The sequence below is a fragment of the Pogona vitticeps genome, chromosome 4 (assembly GCF_051106095.1).
Source record: "Pogona vitticeps strain Pit_001003342236 chromosome 4, PviZW2.1, whole genome shotgun sequence".
NCBI lineage: Eukaryota > Metazoa > Chordata > Lepidosauria > Squamata > Agamidae > Pogona > Pogona vitticeps.
In genome coordinates, this window is record NC_135786.1 from 24,404,868 (window position 1) to 24,423,031 (window position 18,164).

Below are 18,164 nucleotides of genomic sequence, written 5' to 3' on the forward strand. Positions count from 1 at the left end.
AGTAATCCAAACAGGATATTACAAAGCAGGTGTCCCTACTAGATTTTGTAGGAATGGGCACAGCCGGCACACTTTGTTTAACTGTGCAAATGTACTCCCAGCTACTGAGAGTGCATGATCGAATCCTAGAAGGTGGTTACTTTCCCATTCACTGACCTGACATTATGCAAGAACATTTTAAACTTAGGCAGGACAGGAGGCTGTTAGTGAGTCTGTTCAGGTTATTTGAATTGAGGGACATTTTGTAGGCATCCAGCACCCTGTGGCTGTTTTCCCCTCTCACATTAGGACCAGTGATTTGCTCATTCTGTATCTCATTCATTAGAATTTCAGTGGCTTCCGAATAGCATTAAGGGTGAATGGATGGTACTGTATTTTGTCTCTCTGTTTCAGCAGAAAACCCACTGGAAATTAAGAATGAGCAACAGTGACTATATTGTACCCACTTGTGTAGAACCTGAGACATGCATGAAAGAGAAGACTGAATCTATATATGTCCATATTCTTTTTTCCCCCCTTTCACTTCTTTCCATTTTATTATTGGTGTCGCAGAACTGAATCAGATTCACATTTCTTCAATGAGAAATGAGGTCAGTCTTACTGGGTTAGTGAAGTGTAAAATATGACATTGCAAAAGTCACTGGTTCGCTGAGCAGTTACAGACTTACATGCCTTCTGCAGCGGAGTAGACTTTGGCCGCAGTGAACTTGCTTTTCCTTGTAATGTTCTGACTTGTCTTAATGTGGGGAAATGGACAGAGTAGGCAACTTTTGCGAATGGAAAAATTTATACTGTGACATCCACGGTCACAGTCATTCAAGAGCAGTCATTTAATTTAGATCAAGGACCAAAAGGGCATTCCAGTGTTTAATTATCCTAATCCTGGCTCTCAACTAAAATGCAATAATAGGAGGTTGGTGGAGGCAAAACATTTCAGTAAGACATGACATCTGTAAATGAAACTTGGTAATTTTCTGGGTGCAAAGGGAGAAAAACTCTACAATGTCTACTAATTTTGAAACCTGAAATATTTACCATTTTGCTGAAATCACTGTTGATGTGGGAGTTTCATAGAAGAAATCTCATGTCCCAGGTATCTCAATTTCACCGTAGCTGGAGAATTATTCCCTTGTGAACAAAATAGTCAAGGAAATAGGTTATTTCTTTAGAAGCTTCTCAGAAACATCCTTTAATTCCCCCCCACACACATACCTTTATTTATGGCAGATATGACTTTTTTTAAAATATCTGCCCTGTAACAATGCATATCCTTGCTTATTTTACCCTCCCTTACAAATGCAAGGAGTTCCAGTGTTCTTTGGTAGCAAGTATGCCAAAGAGTTTCCTGGAACTCTTGATAGAGATCCCATAATGGTGAAAGATGATGTGAAAAAAATGCAATTTTTGCACAAAATCTGCCATTATTTTACACTACTTTGCAATATGTGCAATTCTGGGAATCACCACAAATGCTGCTTTATTTAAGAATCCATTGCACTAAGTGGATGTTTTCATCTTTCCTAATAATTAGGAACTCCTTCTGTGCTTGTTCTGTGTGTATATACACAGAAAGGGAAGGACCTGAGAGACATTTTACATAAGTTTTAAAAACCCTGATATATATAAGGTGTTTTTCCTGATATTCAACCGAAATCTGCCTTCCTGTAATTTGAGCCCATTGTTATGTGTCCTGCACTCTGGAATTATCAAGAACAGATCCTGTATGACAGTCCTTCAAGTATTTGAAAAGTGCTATCATATCTCCCCTCAGTCCTTTTTTCTCAAGGCTAAACATGCCCAGTTCTTTCAGTCTTTCCTCATCAGGCTTGGTTTCCAGCCCCCTGATCATTCTTGTTGCCTTTCTCTGAACTTGTTCCAATTTGTCAGCATCCCTCTTGAAGTATAGTGTCCATAAATGAACACAGTACTCAAGATGAGACCTACAGTGCCGAATAGAATGGAACTAGTTATAGCTTAGTTAATTTGAGGTACCAAAAAAGTGTTAAGTCTGTAAAAATTTATCCCAGAGCTGGCATAAATTCATATCACAATCCTGTTAAAAGAGCAAAAAGCAGAAACAGCATAGAAATGAAGCAACTACATTATCCAATCATAAATTCAGGAGGGGATTCATGAAGGCATCAAAAAGATTATCTGCTCAGCTCAAATGTCAGTACTACTTGCTGTAAAATGATAGAGATATTAATAGATGCTACCAAGAACAGCTTTAAAAGTAAACATGTTAATTTAAGTTTTTTTAAAAAGAAGGAGGTGATAGAAGAAATATAATGGAAGAAAGGTGAAAATGTTTCAGTTATGGTATTTTAGTCAGTGAATAAATTATCAACAATATCCTATATGGAGATAATATGGTGTTGATGCCTGTAAAGGTGGCTCAGTAAAGTCAGTGAAGTAAATAATTAACATGGTCTAAAAATGAACCTTAATAAAATTGAGTTCATGGCAATCAGTAAATAGCAAGCAACCCCAAAATTTTAGTTAAATATTCAGATTTGAAGAGTGTATTTACAAATTTGAACTAACAGTGAAATCAGACTATACAATAAACATCATAATAGAGATGGTCTGGAGCAGCTTTCTTAAGGTAAAAAAATGTAATATACAACAAGAATATAACATTGGCTTTGATAAGGCACATTGTGTAGGCTGTGTATTCTCATTTGTTTTGTATGGAATGGAATCATGAACTATTACACAGGCAGCTGAGGATAAGAAAAGACAGATGTGCTTGAAATGTGGATTTATAACAGTCCTCAGAATTAAGAGAGTGGACAATGACAAACAACTAAACCAAATGAATAAAGACTAACAAGTCATAAAATGAATAAAGTGCATAAAGCTGGAATACATCAGTCATGTAATAAGAAACCAAAAGTGCCAATTATTACAGTTGTGCATTCAGAGTAAAACTAAATGAGGGATAAAGGTAGAGGAAGGTGAAATATTTATTGGGAGGCTGTCTTAAATGGAGCATAACATTATTGTTTAGGAATGCCATGTCCAAAGTCAAATGAGTCATGATGATGTTGGACCTCTAGTAGGAGAAGAACAAGAAGTGTTTTTTGTGCTTCTTTTCAGTAAGATGTAAGTGGCTACCTTACTGAAAACACATGTGTCTTCCTTAACTTTTGGATGTGTACTCGTGATATCTGAAAATTACATTTAGATGTCAAATACTTGTTGGTATAACGTGGTGGCACTGCCGGTTAAACCGCAGAAGCCTCTGTGCTGCAAGGTCGGAAGACCAGCAGTTGTAAGATCGAATCCACACAACGGAGTGAGCTCCCGTAGTTTGTCCCAGCTTGTGCCAACCTAGCAGTTCGAAAGCATGTAAATGCAAGTAGATAAATAGGTACCACCATGGTGGGAAGATAACGGTGTTCCGCATCTAGTCACACTGGCCATGTGACCACGGAAACTGTCTACGGACAAACGCTGGCTCTACGGCTTGGAAAATGGGGATGAGCACTGCCCCCTAGAGTCAGACCCGACTGGACTAAATGTCAAAGGGAACCTTTACCTTATTTGTTGGTATGTCTTGGTAGGTTTGGGGGCAGTGGCAAAATCTTTCTTAGTTCATTGATACAGACAAATTTCGACATTCATGGAATTGAGGACACCATTGGGATGCACATGTCCTGTTGATTCTTTTCTTTTTTGTAGGCTCAGATGCTATTTTCTCAAGAGAACATGGCAGCTGTCAGTGTTGGATGTTCTAGCAGACTCAGCGGCCGATCCACCTGGCAATTTCTCCAATATGAGCCATACCCATAGCTTAATAACATTTGGATTGATTTATCACTCTGTTGCTTTTGAATCCACTCTACTGCTTTATCTTGTCTTTACAGCCTTAGCTTTCAATGTAGTTCAACACTTTTAAACTGATAGAGCTTTTGATATCATCTGGTAAATAAATCACATTAAACAAGACTTTTAAAAAAACTAGACCAGCAAATTGCTTTGGAGATTTTGTGAAAGTGTTCCAGCTCCACATTCTCAAATAGGCAGAGGTAAATGGGGAAAAATAGTATAGAAGGAGACAGAAGACTTTTTCACATCTATGCAGTTGTAGCCTTAAGTGTTTTTCTTGACTGTTATCGAGCGAAGACAATTAAGATATCTTGAAACTGCAGTTAGGGAAGCATGTATTGTTTCTCTAACTGTAGCAATTTGAAAAAAGCCATGTATTTATTTATTCTGGACATTGGCAAACATCAACATCCTCAACATGTTATACTTTGCTACCTGTTTCATTTTGTCACAGAAGTGTGGTGTAGTGGATAGAGTGACAAACTAGGACTCTGGAGACTAGGGTTCAAATCCTCACTCAGTCATGGAAACTTATTGGGAGAAGTGAACCTGGTAAAACCCGCTCCTTAAATATCTTGCTTACATTGAAAACCCTATTACGCTCACTATACGTCAATTTCAACTTGACAGCACAAAACAACAAATTACATGTAGCTGGACATTTAATTGCATTGTTTTCGAAAAGCAGCCTGACCATCTGAAAATATGGTTTAGATAGTTCCCCCGTACATTTAAATTCTGTGAAAATCTCTTTTTTCTAGCTTCTGTGCAACAGAATAAACTTCATATGGTGCCAACTGATATGCAACTTCTAGCAAATGTTGATGAGTAAGTAAACCCTAACATTTCTATTGAAGATTTGGAAAATAAGGAGAGTGATAATCAAAGATTATACTTTCTTTCTATCAGGAATGTGAAACTAAGGCTGTTGATTTGGGAACAGAGCCAGGAGAATTACGTTTTGCACTGTACTGCACAAGTGGAAGTTGTAACTCACACGTCTAAGCTATACCAACGAATATGTTTTATTGAACTTCCTGCTTTTGTCATTCAGTCACTGAAATCCTGTTGTGCAGATCCTAGTGTGCAACAGTGATTATGTCATTGGTAGCTGCAAATCACTCTGATTAACTTGTATACAATGCAACAAAGTTTCATGCACCCAGAAATTGATTTTGTTATATTGTATACAAGTTGTATGCATCCAAAACCATATTTTGACATCTGCATTTTTTCTCTGATAATGATTTCATCCCATTGTGCATGCTGATCTGTGCGACAGAGTTCCAGCCAATGTATTGAAGTCTTCTGCCAAGCCTTCTTGTTTTTAACCAAAATCTGGGACTGAACATGGGACCCTTTGCAAGTCAAACATGTGCTTTGCTACTGACTCATGTCCAAGTCCAGGCTTCTGTTTTGTGTTTAAAGTGACACGAGATGTACTTAGCTATAGAACTGAATGTAAAGAAACGAAACCTATGCGATTTGTAGACAGTCACTGTCATAGTTGCCCTTTTCTGGAATGTTCTAAAGGAAAGACTTGACTGAAGAGAAAGAAGTCACAATTGAAGTATCCTCAGACACAAAGAAGGAGGAAGAATATAAGACAAATGTGTGGAAAGGATTCCTCATTTCAATTCCTTACGCTGCCAGTATTGGTGGAACAGCAACACTAACTGGAACTGCACCCAATCTCATTCTCTTAGGACAGCTAAAGAGGTATGGAGGAAGTAACCAGTGGGGATTTTAATCAGACTTTGCAATATACAGTTAAAAAAATTATTAGATTAATTTTGTAAAAGGGCCAAGTGCAAATATAATAGCAACTTAGTTTAATTAGATCCTAATTAATGTATTAAAGTTTAAAGTTTATTTAAGTTTAAACACTTTTAAATTTAAAGCATTTTTATTAATTAGGCATCCAAAAAATCAGAGCAGCCAGAATAAGGAGAAGAGGAAGAACAGATTATAGCAACATAGTCTTAAGATATGTTTTTTCATGATTGTTCATACTTATTCAGTGTGTGTCTGTCTCTGTCTCTCCCTGTGTGTGCATGCACGCATGCATTCAAGCATGTGCAAGATTCAGCTTGGGATTTGTGGCTCCTGTATGCAAAATATGTACTCTTCTGTTGATCTCTGTGTGTCATACTTCTTGATTTTAAGTGGGTGGAGATGCATTTATGAGGTAGAGCAGAAAAAAGGTCTCCATGTGGTCAGATGCAATCAAAATATTTCTGATTAAAGGTTCTCCGTGCTTGATTTACCAGCCATCAATTGTCGCTCTCAAGTCCTCTAGCTCAGTGGTTCTTAACCTTTGTTACTCAGGTGTTTTTGAACTGCAACTCCCAGAAACCCCAGCCAGCAGAGCTGATGGTCAAGGCTTCTGGGAGCTGCAGTCCAAAAACATCTGAGTAACAAAGGTTAAGAACCAGTGCTCTAGCTAACTAAACATTCCTTTCTTTATTAACCTTTTCAGTTCTTAGATTATTGTTTAGGGCAATATTTTCCAGGTGTGTTTGACTGTATCTCAAATCATATCTAGCCAATAATTGTGGAATTTGTAGCCCAAGGCATCTGGAAGGTGCCGTTCAGGCATATAAGGCCTGAAGCTTATGTATGCTAAGGACTCAACAGAATCTTATTGTAGTTTTATTATTTTCCAATATGTCTAGGAATCTGTGAGTGGAGGAAATTAGCAATTTAATGGTCTAAACAGGAGCAAGAAGGTAGGACTAAGAACAGGAAGGAAAGTAAAATGACATTGATAATTCATTTATATAGTACAGTAGGGTTTTTTCATACACAAACATGTGTGTATATAATAAAGTTTCCCTGCAAACTTGCTCAGATTTGGGAAAAATTCCTATTAATTTTTTTAATTAATTACAGTTTATTTCATCATTTTTGCTGATACATATTAAGAGCTTCTCGACAGTATATCTGGAATGATTGTGTGACATGTTGCCCTTGGTTGTTGTTTGGATGTCTAGATCATTTCCCTGTCTTACATGATTAATCAGGAACCTTTCTCTTTCTTGAAGCTTTTTTCCAGGATGTGATGTTGTGAATTTTGGATCTTGGTTCGTGTTTGCATGTCCTTTGATGGTGCTCTTCCTTTTTGTTGGCTGGCTCTGGATCTCCTTCCTTTATGGATGCATTAGCTTAAGGTACTTTTATTTCTGACTTACTTGCTGTGTGGATTTCAACCTCTATAAGAATAAACATGTGGGAGCAAAAATTAGGGAAGCCAAAGGAAAATAATAGTCTGTAAATTGTGCAGAAATAGAAAAAGTATTTCTGCAGAAATAGAAAATATTTGCAAAACCTTTGATGTGCATAAGAAATCAAGGAGGTACCAGGCATATTAAAAATGGCAATGCCTGCTGCTGATAAATGGTAGTAATTCCCTGATAGTTGACTTCAAGGGTAAGCCATAGTGTGGAATTACTGCAGAAGATTGCTCTTTAGAAGTAACAGAGTGCATTGTACTAAATGTCAATACTGAGCTGGAAATCTGAAAGGCAATCTGGCTGTCAAATACAGCAAAGCTCCTGAACTCAGTGGTGTTTTTGCAGAAGAATCAAATCTAATATAAAATGATGACTTAGACGTTTTCATGAATCTTTTCAATCTTATCTACAAAACAGACATTCTTCCTGAAATTTGGTTGATTTTTATTACACTACCCCACAAGTATTCTGCAGTAGTCTTCAGAATTTAACCAATTTCCTGCAATAAGATGTGTTCGAAGATAAGGTTTCCTTTTTTAAAAGCACTCGTTGTCTATTTGAACTGCATATGTTATTCTCACAGAAGTTCCTTGCAAGCAGGCAACTGTAGAATCAAATGTTCCGGGGAAGGCACAGTGTTTATTGCTTTCCAGGGATTGTGTTCATGCTGCATTTCTTTTACAGTTTGAGTTGTAAATGTGTTTTGGAAATTTATTTTGGAACATGTTACATTTGACAAGGATCACACTTCAGTGATCTCATTACACAATGTGTTAATTGGTAACTGAGCTGTAACATTGTTTTATTGTAAATATATTGCTAATGTGCATACTTACGTCCTCTTAGTCTCTGTGGATTCTTTTGTTGTAATCAGAGGCACTGCCGATTAACTGTTAGACTTGTACAGCCAGTTTTGTTTGTTTGTTTTAGTTTATAGACATAGATAATTTGTTTCTATGTGCACATTAGCCTCTTATTTTGTTAATACATATCTCTGACATTCTGAAACCTCCTTTCAAATTTGCAAAACAATATCAATATGAGCAAATGTGTGATCATATAGAAATCCTTACTTTTTCCTACCATTTGAACTAATCACAACTTCAAGGCTGCAATCTAGATCATAGCAGAATAATGCATCCTTATGTGCTCATCAAGCAGTCCATGCCAGGCAATGTCATTCTCAAGATGATTATGTTATTCTCTAAGATTCTTGGACAGATTTTGTGAATCAGGTGGCCCTTTAGATAGCCAAGCTTTGTGGCATAGTGATTAAACTGCAGTGCTGCAGTGAAGACTGCTCACAACATGAGCTCATTCATGTAGCCGGCTCAAGGCTGACTCAGTCTTCCATTCCTCCAAGGTTGGTACAAGCTCACTAGGAGGGGACAATGTGTAACCTACATAATTGTAAACCGCTCAAAAAGAGCTTTAAACACTATAAGGCAGTATATGATAGAAACAGAAATTGGATTTGTAGGGATTTGTATTGCATCTGCATTCATTTTAAAAGTCATGTTTTTCTGTCTTTGAACTCTTTGGATTTATTTTCATCCTTGGGCTAAATCTAATGTTAGTTCAACAAAAGTAGAACTATTGAAATCAATGGAACATATGCTATTTGTGCCTATCATGGTCCATACATTTCAGTGGCAGAAATCCTGTTGCTTAGTGTAATATGTTGCGACTAGAGTAGGCCCTTTGAATCACTGGAACTTATGGATGAGTTGACTCAACTATTTCCCACTGATTCAATTAAACAATAGTTGATACTATGATAAGAAACAGTATTGCAGCTAGTAGGTCTGTCTAGTGGGGACTAACATTGGATTCAGCCATTTACCTTTGGTTTGTTATGTATTCATTTCATTTCATTAATTTATTTAGGATATTTCTAGAATTTTCCGAATTAATCAACAACCATAGAGCCTTTTGAAACCTTAGCTATACAGTATATCTCACTTCCTAACCAGTGGCTCCTAAAGATAAAAACAAAAATGTAATTTCATGAAAACAATACAATCAACCTTAAAACTTTAAACATCTGTGAAAACAGAACATAGGGACCACATCTATCAAGAACTGCAAGGTCAACGTTTCTCTTAAAAATAATGACCTTATCCTACTGATAAGATACTGTTTATCATTCCTAAACAATTCGGCAAGGGAATCTGTTTCAGTCAAAATTGTGAATGAGCCAACACTATTTGATAGGGAAGCATGTGAACTTGGTAACGTGTGAACAAAACATTTTCTCTCCCTTTTCATGTTGTCAAAACAGCTGGAGAAAGAAGAAACCAGAAATCAGAGCTGATGCAGAAGCCAGAGCCAAGGCAGTAATAACAGAGGACTATCGGAAACTGGGACCAATAAAGTAAGTCATAGTGAAAAGAATGCAAGAATGCAAGAAACAAACAAGAGAGATAAAAATATCAGGGAGGGAAGAAGCAACACTCTATCAAGAAGATAGAGTTTTAGTGTATTCTTCCATTGCACTTAGTAATATAAGACTGGTCAACCTAAGTGAGACCAGAAGCCCATTTCACTTTGCCCTCTGTCAAGAAAAGGATGAGAAGCCTTGAAAAAGTTTGATTCTAATACAGTACTTAGTTTCCCCCACATGTAAATTGTTTTTTCTTCAATTTCAGATATTAATTTGTGCCATTTATTACTCCGTTCCTCAGGCTTAGGAACAAAATAATCACTGTAAATTGGCCAAAGAAAAGCAGCCTGGATGTAACTATATCACTGGCAGATGGTTAAATCCCTTTCAAGTATTTCTTAGATGGGCTTGGGATGTTTCTAGCTCTTTCTAATAGGAAGAGAAAAATCCTGAGCCATTCTCCTTTTTGATTCCTGCACAATATTCAGTTTGAAAGTCCAGAGCTGATTGTGTTGGAAGTATTATGCATCAAATGATCTTTGTGTCTCTTTGTTGCTTTTGTCAATTTCAGTTTCTTACGTTGGTCCCTTTCAGTTGGTGGTGTTGAAATTGACCAGAGTAAGAGCCTTAAGTCAGCAAGAGCAGTAAAAAGATTCAAACATCCTGTGAAGGCTAATATTTCAGGCACAATTCTATTGAGTATTATACCAGACAATATAGATAAGACAAAGAAATACTTAGTTATATACATAGTCACTGCAGCCAGAATTCTTTATGCCAAGAATTGGCAGAAATCGGTGATACCGGAACAAGAGGAACTTATTGAGAAGATACGGGAAGCGGCAGAAATGGATATCTTATCAGAAGTGGTGAAGGACTGTCCAATACAAAAGGCAACTGATTGATGGGGTTTATTATATAAATGGCTTGAAGCACCAGATAGTACTTGAATAACATAGATTAAAACTAGCATGTAAATGTAAGTTATAACCTGGAGGGCAATCATATAGTAGAAAAGTGGAATGTTGAGTTGATGTGGCAATATGAATAGATTGGATGGCAGTACAGTTTGTGTTCTCCTCCCCCTATTTCCCCCCCCCATATACCCCCTTTACCTTCTGTATCCCCTACCTTATCCTAAATTGTTAATTAAATAAATATATATATATATATATTTCAGGCACAAGTAGTAGCACAGGTCTTTTAGACTGAATATTGTATAGGAAACCAATGAGAAAGGCTAAAATGTTTTTATCTTGAAGCAGGGGGGCAGGGCAGACCAGGAGCATGATCATACATTCAATATACCACATGACATAGTGTAATAATGCAACATAACAACAAACTGGATATCACAATGCAGAAATAATTGGTGTGGTGGGGGAGGGAGGGAGAACTGCAATTGTTACCTGGGTGAGTTTGCCTCTGTAGAACGAGAATCATCACAACCTCCAGTGTAGAGCTTAGAAATATTACTATTTTGGATTTAAACTCTGAGGCATTCAGGGAATTGTAGCCTGAAGACAGTAATTTTTCCAAATTCTAGTTGAATTCCTTCTTTCATTTTTTAAAAAATGCTACACAGTTGCTCGAATACAACTCAAGAAAATTTAGCTCAAAGTATACCCTTGGAGCAGATTTCAAACTGCTACATCAAGTTGTAACTTTGCAGTTTACTGTGTGTCGTCTAATTACCTTTCGTAAATTATTTAAGCAAGGAGCAGAATCATTCTCTAATTAGCCAGTCCACTGAGTTTTGAAAATGTGTAAGTGCAGTGTGCTCCTGAAGCGTCCTGCAGACAAGTAAATGACGGCCACAGAACTTCATGAATAATTGTATGATTATGAGAGCCAGAAAAAAAAGTTTTGTACAGAAATTAAGAGGATTTGGCTTCATAAATTATTCATTGTAGATCAGGCCTTTTCCTTTCATAGTTAGCCGAATTCTTAAAAATACACCTTCAACAGCTAGTAGTTCCCTTTTTATATTTGAGAATATGTATTTGTCAGTACACACCAAAATGTAGGTTGGCAAAGACATGCTGAAAAGGCTCCATATTAAATCTGTACTCTCATTAACAGTGGTTGTGGGTAGCTAGTGTTTTCATTAGTCTTCATTCAACCAGAGTGAACAAACAAAAACCTTGTATTAGGTAAATTGTGGGGGATTTTTCTAAACCCATGAGAATTTCAGTATATAAAGGGTTAGCAGTAGGTCCAGCAGAGGGATGGGGTTTAGAATTATAAGGAGAGTTTGATGTTACATGCATTGCATTTCTTGAACCCACTGAGAATTCCAATGCCTACTCCACAAATGGCACCAACTTAATGACATCTGGAGTGTGTCATTTTTGCTTCTCAGTGGGAAAAGGAAATGGGCAGTTTCTTGTCATGATAAATTACATGGGCTGGAATAGTAGTAGTTGCAACTGGCAATGGGCACAAATTGTCTTAGCACAATGAACACTAACACTTGCATAACTATTAGGGCTTATCTAAATTTACATTTGCACGTCCTCCCATAGGCTCTGTTCTAAATGGATTCAATTTAAAATCCCATGACTATTTGAAATGCTGTTTGCATTTCCACCTGGGAGATGGCCAGCAACAGTGGCCTCTGTGTGAGGTTGTGTGTTTGCGTCTCATCCCCCCTAAACCCCCCCCAGAAAAAACCATAGAGAAAGGTCAGTAATAAATACTAAACAGGGTGCATCCTAGGGGACATTCTGGTTGGGATGTGCTTCTCCCCCCATCTTTTCCTCTCCCTTGTCCTCCTCTTCATGCCCCTTCAGTCTCTCTCTGTCTCTCTCTCTCTCTCACACACACACACACAGATACACCTGTACACATGTGTGTGCACACACACTCCTGCCTGAGGAGCCTGGAGAAAGTGCTTGGCTTCCCTTTTCTCACTGCCCATCACTGTTGTTTGCTGATCAATCTTGCCCTTCTCTCCACTTCTCAGAGGCCAGCAAAAGCATTCTTAAAGGGACAGAAGTAGCCAAGCTTTTTGCAAACAACTTTGCCAGCACACATTCCCTCCTTCCTTCCTTCCTGCTGCCTCTTCTATCACTTCTGCTGGTTATTCTGTGGTGCAGTTTGCAGCGACAGTGGTGCAGAAATGAATAAAATAAATTGGGTTTCACATGCGTACTATTTTAAACATTGCTCTAGCTTACATTCCTATCTTTTGGACTTTATTTTAAACGTAATATAAGAAGGATGATATAAAGAGGGGGAAACTAGAAAATCAGTGGGGCCTGAACATATCCACAAAACAACTTATAAAGCTTTGAGTGTTCATCGTCGTTTAGTCGTGTCCGACTCTTCGTGACCCCATGGACCAGAGCACGCCAGGCCCTCCTATCTTCCACTGCCTCCCGGAGTTGTGTCAAATTCATGTTGGTTGCTTCGCAGACACTGTCCAGCCATCTCATCTTCGGTCGTCCCCTTCTCCTCTTGCCGTCGCACTTTCCTAACATCAAGGTTTTTTCCAAGAAGTCTTCTCTTCTCATGAGATGGCCAAAGTACTGGCGCCTCAGCTGTATATTGTCTCCCTGCTTATTTAACTTATATGCAGAATACATCATGCGGAAGGCTGGACTGGAGCAATCCCAAACCGGAATTAAGATTGCCGGAAGAAATATCAACAACCTCCGATATGCAGATGATACCACTCTGATGGCAGAAAGTGAGGAGGAATTAAAGAACCTTGCAATGAGGGTGAAAGAGGAAAGTGCAAAAAACAGTCTGAAACTCAACATCAAAAAAACTAAGATCATGGCCACTGGTCCCATCACCTCCTGGGAAATAGAAGGGGAAGATATGGAGGCAGTGTCAGATTTTATCTTCCTGGGCTCCATGATCACTGCAGATGGAGACAGCAGCCCCGAAATTAAAAGACGCCTTCTTCTTGGGAGGAAAGCGATGACAAATCTTGACAGCATCGTGAAAAGCAGAGACGTCACCTTGCCAACAAAAGTCCGCATAGTCAAAGCTATGGTTTTTCCTGTTGTGATGTATGGAAGTGAGAGCTGGACCATAAAGAAAGCAGACCGCCGAAGAATTGATGCCTTTGAATTGTGGTGCTGGAGGAGGCTCTTGAGAGTCCCCTGGACTGCAAGGAGAACAAACCTATCAATTCTAAAGGAAATCAGTGTTCATAGATTGTTATAAAACAAATTAGTTTGCTGCTTATCCCTTTCAGTCATTACACCCCAGGAATCTGCAAATAGTTGCTGGAAGAATCCAAGACTTTTTTCATTCCAAGAGCAAAGAAAATCCATTAACCCAGCTGCTGCCAATTTGATTAGAAGGTCCAGATTTCTATCAAATGGTTTTTGTATCGCTCTTCCCTTAAATCCAGAGATGGGGCTTTGCCTGTGACATGCTCTCAATCTTTGCAAGATGCAAATGCTTGGGAAGAGTACAGCATAATGCATTCACTTGCAAGGCATTTCCTCATCTGGTCCTTTCTTCAATATTGAAAGACTAAAATTTTCAATGATTCTTGATATGAATTCCAATTTGTTTTCAGAAGACTCTAAAGCTGCCTAGAGTGGTCTTATAGGCCAGATGGGCGGGGTATAAATCAAATAAATAAATAAATAAAGTCATGTTAAATGTCGTTTTCCACCTTTGGAAATGATGAGTTTAAATATGGAGAAAGGGGAAGGGAGCTGAGCCCACTTTCTAATGCCTGACTGCTATATACTATAAGTGTATAGGATTACACATGGAAATAGAAAACCAATAAAATGCAGGATCTCTGACTACATTTCAAGAGGCTCGTTATCCACCCAGCTGATGAACACATGGAGGCTGGGGACAAGATCAGTGAGGATGCTCTAAATATACAGTACCCATTTCCAGGTATTTCCCCCCATGTACAATGAATCATGGGGACAGATTTACTTGAATGCCTGAACAGAGCCCCTGTGTGTTCTGCTACACCGATTCTGTCCATGAAGTTAGGTACCCTGTATATGCCAGATGTAGAGCTGGCTGAACAGCTCAGTGAGTTAGGTATCTGGCTGTGGAATCAGAAGTTTGGAGTACCTCCTGGGGAAAAAGTCAGCCTGTGTGGCCTTGGGCAAACAACAGAGACCCAGAACACCCCTAGGAGAAGGGAGTGGTAAACTATGTCTGAATATTTTATACCTAAAAAAACCCTTGCAAAGGGTCAACATACGTTGGAATTGTCTTTATGGCATAAAATTAACTTCTGTGTGCCAATTGTGTACAAGTGGGGGCTTGGTTCAGATAAAGAAGCATAGATCAGGAGAGGAGGCTCTACCTCACAAACTCTCAGTGCTGGTGCTAGGTCAACACATTCTGTCACCTGAAGCACAGAATACGATGATGTACCTCTGAATTCCATATAAGGAAACAGCTGGATGGTCAGTTAAATCTTACTTTAATCTGCCGGTGAGATAATATCTTTCCTCGCACTCAAAGATGGCACATTAGCTTATAGGACACAGAACTGGCCATCTGGCACATACAACTTCTGTTCTCAAAACAAGGGGGTTGGCTTGAGATCTCAGGTAGAACAGCCAGGGGTTTCTATAGCTACATGCTGGTGTTGTCTGAAATCTGTCCCCCAAGGCATTTTTCTCACTCTTGTTAACTTTAGGGCCTGTCTGCTCACTGTGTTCATATACAGATTTGAGCCTGAAAAACAGTAGCTGTTGCCATAGACAGTTTGAAACTAGAGCAGGGGGATCAGTCTTCAGAAATCTGAGGATGATGCTCTCTACTGTGTCAGTCCATAAACTAGCCCTGAGCAATAGATCATTTTTATTGCATTCATTTAAAATGCAATAAATATACAAACATTTATTGGTAAACCTTGTGTATATTCCTATTGCATGCTGTAGCAGTATATATTTTGCTCAAGTTGTAATTGTTTGTGGAGAACATTTTAAGCTACAGCTCTCATAATCCCCCAGCTAGCGCTATAGCTTTGGCTCAGGGATTCTGGGATCTGTACTGTGCAAAAGTAACTTCTCCAGACTCTGCCTTCATTGATGCTGAGATATTGTAAAACAAATTTTCCCCATTCCCACTGGAGCTTGAATAGGATCATCATGGCAATGTCTGCCCACATTTCCTCCTTTGATAATAGAAGAGATGGTATTATTCAGTTGTAAAACATGTACTGTATTTTTCCATTTATAAGACGACCCAATGTATAAGACGACCCAACTTTTCTAACCCAAAATTAGAAAGTTTGATCCTCACAGAGCTTAGCAAAAGGAAGGGAAAAGCAGGGATCAAAGGGCTCCCTTTGACCGCCGCTTTTCCTTGTCTTTCGTGAAGCCACGGGGCTTAGCAAAAAGGAAGGGAAGGCTCCCTTCGGGTAATGCATCCATGAAAGGGCTGCACGATCACATACCTTTGATCCTGAAGCCCTTTCATGACTACGGGGCTTAGTAAAGCGGCTGCCTTCCGTGTATAAAACGACCCTCAATTTTTTGTCTAATTATATAAGGAAAAAAATGTTGTTTTATACACAGAAAAATAGAGTGTCTTTTCCTCATCTCTTCCTTTAAGAAGAAGACAAAGACTGTGTTTTGGTTTGATGCAGTCAGTTTCCATTCACAATTCATAGTACCTTCAATTTTATTCATCTTCTCATGCTTCTATTGATTGAACTTGAACTTACCCACAAGCATTACTGAACAAAATAATATATACATTTCAATGGCTCACTGCATTTCTTTCCACTGCAGGTTTGCTGAACAGGCAGTATTTGTTCTTTTCTGCTTATTTGCCATCCTGCTATTCTCCAGGGACCCTAAATTCATTACAGGCTGGGCAAGTTTATTCACTCCAGGGTAAGAATTTTCTTCTGGTGTATTTTTCCGGTGCCTACATTTAATTACTTACACTGTTTCACAGTGTTCCCCAGCATTGATGAAACCACTAGACTAAAATCTCTAGGTTGAAGCCATCAGATTAGATGCTTTCACATCTGTTCAGACATTCTTGGCATTTTAATTGGTTATCTGCCAAGCGAAGGCAATTCTGACATAGTGGTAATGTGTATGGCCTTCCAGTTCACATGTATTCATGGAACTCCCAGAAACAACCCCATAATCCTGCTTTTGGAAACAGATGAGGGAACAGATGAGGGAACTGTTTAGGGCCTGAAAATCACCACTGTTGGTCCCAGTCCTGTTACTGGCTAAATTTGCATAATGCTAAGCAGCAGGACTCCTGCCATTGTGTCTGCTGGAGTGCAATGTGCACACAAAGTAAGCTAGCATGCCGTTGTGTAGTTTCCTTGTGGCTCTGTGCCTCCCCCAATTCCTTGGGGGACATTCTTGGTCATAATTGGTATCAAAAACTGAAAGCAACAGCACTTGAATGAATCATTGGCACAGCCATAAGAGTGTGTTTACATGTTTTTGCTTAATGAAAACCAAGGATTATCTAGAAGGCACATCATATATCTATCTACACTAATTCAATCAAATATTTGTATGTGTCTGCACCATTAACATTTTACAGTTAGGCTCACTGTCTTCTAAGTTCTTTATGAGTAACTCGTGGATCCTCTCGGCTTGGGGCAAATGTGGTTAAGGAGCCAGAGGTCATGAGTTCTATTCTCCACTGAGCCTCCTGCAAGTAGAGCCAGCCTGTGAGGCCTTGGGCAAGCTGCACAGTACAAGCAAGCCCCCAGAAGAAGGGAATGGCAAATCACTTCTGTGTTGTCTCTAACTAGAAAACCCTGAAAAACATCGCCATAAGTCTAAATCTACTTGATGGCAGGCAATTATTATTTATTAATTTACAGGAAACATTTAAGAACATTCTCAGTAAGTGTTCCTGTGGCTTGGTGTACAATTATAATGTCCTTTGACAAAACATTATTCCCTTCCACCACTTACACAGGATTCTTTTTTCTTTCCTGGTAGGTTTGTGACGGATGCTGTTACTGGGGTGTCAATTGTGACAGTGTTGTTCTTTTTCCCATCAAAAAGGCCGTCTCTTAAATGGTGGTTTGACCTCAAAGGTAAGTTGCTGGTCTACCAAACTTTGGACTCAGTTCTTGTTTTCTGTTTCTGTGGAACTGATAATCAAAAACTAGGCTTCAACAAACACTGTGGATGAGCTGACAAGGTTGCAGTTCCTGGTCCATTCACCCCTAGGGGTGGCTAAGAATTTTTCAACAGAAAACATGGGGGGATAGCAGAGGAGAAAGGGGTTGATCTGCTGGATGATGCTTCTCTGATGGGAACCACGACTGTGCACTGGCAGAGCTTTAGAAAGATCATTTTTTACAGTACCAGCCAATCTCGGGATCAGCGGCCATGCTTGCTGGGAAATTCAGGGATGACAATTCTATTTTAAACAACAACCTTTTCAAGATCTGTTTAAGGTACAGTTTCTCTTCAGATTTCTACCTTGGAAACAGATCTTTTTGGGAGTGTTTTCTCCCTCGTCAAAGGTCACAGATGCTCTAACAGTTTGTAACCTCCTCCTCTGTCATTCCTTTCTGGTGGTAACTTCTTAATGGTACCTCTTTGCAAGTGCTATAAAGTACTTTGGGGTACAACATGGATCAACGTGCTCACATACAGCTAGATCAGAGTGGGCCAGCTGTAGCCCAGGGGCGATATAATGTCTTCCAAGGTTAGTTTTGCAGCCTCTGATATCCTACAAAATGAGGCAGAGGGCTTACAAAAAGATCCTAAAGCAGAGGAGTAATG

General features: G+C 38.9%; 1 protein-coding gene across 4 annotated transcripts in view; it reads left to right on the top strand.

The window, feature by feature from the left end:
• SLC13A3 (solute carrier family 13 member 3) overlaps window positions 1-18,164 on the top strand; it is a 56,394-nt gene that overhangs the window by 25,350 nt on the left and 12,880 nt on the right. For all 4 annotated transcript variants that reach the window (XM_072996912.2, XM_072996909.2, XM_072996910.2 and 1 more), the window contains 6 exons: window positions 4,593-4,659; window positions 5,365-5,550; window positions 6,876-7,001; window positions 9,346-9,438; window positions 16,182-16,286; window positions 17,370-17,467. In XM_072996912.2, coding sequence (XP_072853013.2) covers window positions 4,593-4,659; window positions 5,365-5,550; window positions 6,876-7,001; window positions 9,346-9,438; window positions 16,182-16,286; window positions 17,370-17,467 — 675 coding nt within the window. The remainder of the gene's footprint in view (window positions 1-4,592; window positions 4,660-5,364; window positions 5,551-6,875; window positions 7,002-9,345; window positions 9,439-16,181; window positions 16,287-17,369; window positions 17,468-18,164) is intronic.